General features: G+C 48.4%; 1 protein-coding gene across 1 annotated transcript in view; it reads right to left on the reverse strand.

Annotated features, from left to right (window-relative positions):
• LOC112071202 (WD repeat-containing protein 7-like) overlaps positions 1-6,000 on the reverse strand; it is a gene marked incomplete at its 3' end in the record, with an annotated part of 69,976 nt that overhangs the window by 22,816 nt on the left and 41,160 nt on the right. The window contains 1 exon segment of the mRNA XM_070439296.1: positions 3,353-3,698. Coding sequence (XP_070295397.1) covers positions 3,353-3,698 — 346 coding nt within the window.

Below are 6,000 nucleotides of genomic sequence, written 5' to 3' on the forward strand. Positions count from 1 at the left end.
CGCCCACCAGGCTAGAGAGCCTGACCGATTTATCGGTTGACCGATATTATCCGTTACCGACGTATTTGTATCAGCTTTTTCAATCCACCGAACAAGAGCGATGTAAGATGCAGAGAAAACGCTTGAGGAAACTAGCCGTTCTTCTTGCATTTCATTATTTGTCCTGGAGAGGTTAGCCGGAGAGGTTAGCTTGGAGAGGTTAGCCCGGAGAGGTTAGCCCGGAGAGGTTAGCTTGGAGAGGTTAGCCCGGAGAGGTTAGCGTGGAGAGGTTAGCGTGGAGAGGTTAGCCGGAGAGTTAGCGCGGAGAGGTTAGCTTGGAGAGTTTAGCCGGAGAGGTTAGCCCGGGGGTTAGCTGGGAGGTTAGCTTGGAGAGGTTAGCCCGGATAAGGTTAGCTTGGAGAGGTTAGCCCGGGAGAGGTTAGCTGGAGAGGTTAGCCCGGAGAGGTTAGCTTGGGAGGTTTTGGAGAGGTTAGCCCGGAGAGGTTAGCTTGGAGAGGTTAGCTTGGAGAGGTTAGCCCGGAAGGTTAGCTTGGGAGGTTAGATTGAGAGGCTAGCCGGAGAGGTTAGCCGAGAGAGGTTAGCACCGGAAGAGGTTAGCCCGGAGAGGTTAGCTGGAGAGGTTAGCCGGAGAGGTTAGCCCGGAGAGGTTAGCCGGGAGGTTAGCCGGAGAGTTAGCCCGGGAGGTTAGCGGAGAGGTTAGGGGAGGTTAGCCCGGAGAGGTTAGCCCGGGAGGTTAGCCCGGAGAGGTTAGCCCGGAGAGGTTAGCCCGGAGAGGGTTAGCCCGGAGAAGGTTAGCCCGGAGAGGTTAGCCCGGAGAGGGTTAGCCCGGAGAGCCAATCTTGCCTTGGCACTCTACAGCAAGACTGGACACTATCAGCCAACGCATCTATACAGCATTCATGTATGGGCTGTTTGCTTGTCAGGGACTGGACCAAATTCAAGATTCACCACCCACATCTATCCAGCTAACTAGCTGTGTGAGTGTACTTGATGCCGTTCACGCGGGTCAGTGCATCTCCGGAATCTTTGCGACATCGCTACACTAAACTCAAACCCGTACCCGACCCGACATCACCCCGTACCCGACCCGACACCTCAACCGACACCTCAACCCGTACCCGCCCGACCTCAACCCGACACCTAACCGCGTACCCGACCCGACACTCAACCGTACCCGACCCGACACCTCAACCCGTACCGACCCGACACCTCAAACCCGTACGACCCGACACTGATCAACCCGTACCCGACACCTCAACCCGTACCGACACCTCAACCCGTCCCGACACCTCAACCCGTACCCGACCTCAACCCTAACCCGACACTCAACCGTACCCGACACCTCAACCCGTACCCGACACCTTACCCACCCTCAAGCCTTACCCAACTCGAAACCTCAACCCTTACCCAACTCGAAACCTCAACCCTTACCAACTCGAAACCTCAAACCTTACCCAACTCGAAACCTCAACCCTTACCCAACTCGAAACCTCAACCCTTACCACTCGAACCTCACCCTTACCCAACTGAAACCTCAACCTTACCCAACTCGAAAACCTCAACCCTTACCGTAGCCATTTTAAATGTCAACTTCAGTGGGATCCCGGATAGCAAGGACCGTTCACAGAGGCAACGCTCGGGGCGATAGGCAACGTTGTGACAGCTGTGAATCTTGCAATGGCTGTCTTTCCTTTTGAAGTGACAACTATGAGAATTCAATGGCTACAGCCCTACAAAATCGCATGCAAACACAGCTAAATACCAACACATTGAAAAATATGTCTTCAGAGGAACGTTTTTTCTGGAATGAGTGCAGTGTAATCATCCTTTCAGTAGAGTTTTTCATTCAAAAACATATTGTCTTTCTGGGTGCTCCTAAATATTACGTGTTGCTTACGTGAATGTTCTTTCCTCAAAATGTAAGAAATTAGTTTTTCAGTATCTTAGATGGCAGTATTAAACACAATCTATAAAGATGATTTTTTTAATTGAATTCCAGCTATAAAATACACCCATCGGTAGACACAGTATTTGCTTGTGAATATGTCCACTTTAAATTGGAATGGATCCAAAAAAAAGAAATGACAATATTCAGTCAGGCCTCACACCTCACCAGGGTTATACTGTATCCAGCTAACACACACCTCACCAGGGTTATACTGTAACCAGCTAAACACACACCTCACCAGGGTTATACTGTAACCAGCTAACACACACCTACCAGGGTTATACTGTATCCAGCTAACACACCTCACCAGGGTTAATGTAACAGCTAAACACACACCTCACCAGGGTTATACTGTATCCAGCTAACACACACCTCACCAGGGTTATACTGTACACCAGCTAACACACACCTCACCAGGGTTTATACTGTAACAGCTAACACACACCTCACCAGGGTATACTGTAACAGCTAACACACACCTCACCAGGGTTATCGTTAACCAGCTAACACACACTCCACAGGTAATACTGTAACAGCTAAACACACTCACACTCCTCACCTCGCCACATCAGCTAGCACACATCAAGGCTAGTGTACTGTACAAGGACTAGAAGTGTGTATCCAGGGCAAGAAGAGGCTAGACAGAGTGGGAAGTGTATGGGTGAAATCAGGAGCCTTAACAACGCTCTGGAGAAGAGCTGCTCAGGGTCATCTTTATGAACCAATCAGCTTGGATGTACTAAAGGAGGACGAAGAACCGTCCAGACAGGCACCTCCCCAACCGGGATTATGGATCCGCCAGCCCTCGCTCCTCGCTCTCTCACGTATCAATTAAATGTCCCGCTCCTTAAGTATCGACGTGCTGTAAAGTAGCTGCATAACTAAACAGGTCATTAAGAGCAGAATAGACCCTTTACTTACAGTGTGGACCAGTCTCATGTAATGGACACAATTTGGTACCTGTCATTCAGACAGAGACAGACACAGAGAGGATAGAAGAGAATACTTGGCTGCTGAGGGATGGATGATGGATGGAGTGTGTGTGTGTGTGTGGTGTGGTGTGTGTGTGTGTGTGTGTGTTGGTGTGGTGTGTGTTGTGTGTGTGTGTGTGTGTGTGTGTGTTGTGTGTGTGTGTCCGTGCGACAGGCCTCTCCACGTTTCTAAAGAAGAAGCAGGGGCAGCATTGGTGAGATCAGAGGGCTTATTATTTTTTTATTTCACCTTTATTTAACCAGGTAGGCTAGTTGAGAACAAGTTCTCATTTACAACTGCGACCTCTGGTCAAGATAAAGCAAAGAATCAACGACTAGAATCAACGATCACTCTGAGGCCTCGCCTCTCTACGCTGGAAAATCCACTACAGTCCTTTTAAAAAAAAAAAGGGGGTATTATTTTTTGTTTGAAAACCCATTCATATTTTCATTACAGTCCCACCCCCACAAAGAAATGCACTGATGAAAGAGTGAGGGCTGGGGAGGGAATTTCAAAACCAAATTCCCTTTACTTCTATATGTGTACACTGTACTCACGCTGCAGTTCTCAGGCGGGACCAGGATCTGTGTGATCTCTCCCCCGTGGACACAGAAGACGTGCTTCATCTCTCCCGTGAAGATGTCCCAGACGATAACGCTGAAGTCCACGCCGCCGGAGACCAGGGAGCGCTGGTCGTAGCGAGGGGACACCTGGTGAGGGTACAGCAGGCACGTCACTTTGTTACGGTGACCACGCAGGGTGCGGTGAGGGGGCCAACCTATAGAGAGAGAGAGGAGATAGTAACACAGTCACTAACCCTCAGGGTGCGGTGAGGGGGCCAGCCTGGGAACGAGAGAAGACCTTTTTATAATGTTGTACGTGCTCTTATCCAGAGATACAATCAGTGGTAAAACAATCACACACACCCCCCCCTCCATCCAATACTCTAGACCCTGATGATACAAACCTTAGAAATCACAAGATATATGGGCTGCAGGATACGACTACAGGCTATTGATTATTTGAGAAAGTAGCAAATCAAATATATTGCGCTCCGTTCCTCGCCTCAGGCTGCACAAACTGTTCTCTCAGCAGGTGATCATATTTTCACCCATCACACTATTCTCAATTTAATCTAGTCTTTACAAATATGTAAAATTAGTTTTGATTCAGAATTTATCAACGGGCAGGAACAAAGGGATGGGAAGAAACACCAGTAATCTGTATGAACTGAAATAGTGAATGGAGGACACTTTCATGGAGGCCATTTTCCTGGAGGCCATTTTCCTGGAGGCCATTTTCCCAACGGGACGTTTTTCAACTCATGGTGAGTAGGTTACTCTGGTCATTTTGCTGCGTGACAAGTGATATTCCCACCCCAAACGCCGTATGCCATGGACTCTCCCAACCTAGTTCGTGCAGCGACCCAGTGAAATTATTTGGGAAACCAAGTTAAAATCTATTTGGGAACATAGACAGTAAAAATGTTTTTCACAAGAAAAACACATTTCATTAAACTGTTGACAAGCCCCTCTCTCTCTCCACGCGCTGGAGAAAGCAGCGAGAGAGGGGAGGAGATGGAAACGCTCAGAGATATTCTGTTTGTCAAAGGTCATGTGTCAGCCTATTAATAATTATGAATATATAAATATATATAAAATATATAAAAATGCCCTATTACCAGGCTATTCAAAATCAAATTCACTATAATTGTAGGCAAACCAAAACATAAAATTTAGGCTAGACCAATATATGTACCTTAAAACCAGTCACACACTTTTCTGCCAGCTGTAGGCTATGTACTGTATAACGGCACAATCATTATTTTAAAAATCTGGATTTTTTGGGGGGAGCTTGGGCTCATATATAGGTCTAATGCATAAACTCTAACATGCATATGGGTGATTTGAAAGAATCATCCCCATTGAAAGCACTGTCCGTTTCATTGTGTTTGGTTTCAAAACAACCACCACCACAAACCCATGTTTTCACTCAGTTTCAACCACAGTGAGGTGACTTTCAAAAACACACACTGTTTTAATGACGAGTGTTCGATGTGATTTCTGAATGCATTTGAAAATAGAGCCCTGAGTACCAGGCCATTAGGACCGGACCTGATGAGGACAATAGAGCCCTTGAAGTAACAGGCCATTGGGACCTGATGGAAGGGACAATAGAGGCCTGAGTACCAGGCCATTAGGACCTGATGGGAGGGACAATCAGAGCCAGCTGAGTACCAGGTCATGTAGGACATCTGCAGATGGAGGGACAAGTAGAGCCCTGAGTACCAGGCCATTAGGACCTGATGGGAGGGACAAATAGAGCCCTGAGTACAGGTCATTAGGACCTGATGGATGGGACCAATAAAGCCTAAGTACCAGGTCGTTAGGACATCTGATGGAGGGACAAATAGAGCCCCTGAGTACCAGGCCGTTAGGACCTGATGGAGGGACAATATAGAGCCCTGAGTACCAGGCATTAGGACCTGATGGAGGGACAATAGACCTAGTACAGCCATTAGGACCTGATGGAGGGACAATAGAACCCTGAGTACCAGGTCATTAGGACCTGATGGAGGGACAATTGGAAACCCTGAGTAACCAGGCATTAGGACCTGATGGAGGGACAATAGTGCCCTGAGTACCAGGCCATTAGAACCGATGGAGGGACAATAGAGCCCTGAGTTACCAGCCATTAGGACTGATGGTTGTTTGAAAGCCTGGGTACTACTAACACATGTCCCCAGAGTGATTAAAGGAGGTTCCCATGACTCAACGGTCACGTGGCATTTTGTCTGCGGTCATGACTCCCGTGTGGGTGGGTAAAACAGCCGTCGCCACAGCCCTATGTACAACAGTCTTAGGTATCCCTTTGCTTTTTTCCTTTGCCATCCCCGCTCCCTCCTCCGCTCCGCGCTCGCCCCTTTCAGGTGCGTCTGTAGCGCTACTGAGGGAACCGGAGGCGATGTCTTGTCGCGTTCTGTTTGGTTCTTGCCGTATGTGTTATGGCGCGCATCGTCTTGGTCAAAGGGGTTAAGGGGGTGTTTCACTGCGGGCGCGCTGTGATGTTGGCCGGGAGTG

This window comes from Salvelinus sp. IW2-2015, unplaced genomic scaffold (assembly GCF_002910315.2).
Source record: "Salvelinus sp. IW2-2015 unplaced genomic scaffold, ASM291031v2 Un_scaffold1545, whole genome shotgun sequence".
In the NCBI taxonomy this organism is placed as follows: domain Eukaryota; kingdom Metazoa; phylum Chordata; class Actinopteri; order Salmoniformes; family Salmonidae; genus Salvelinus; species Salvelinus sp. IW2-2015.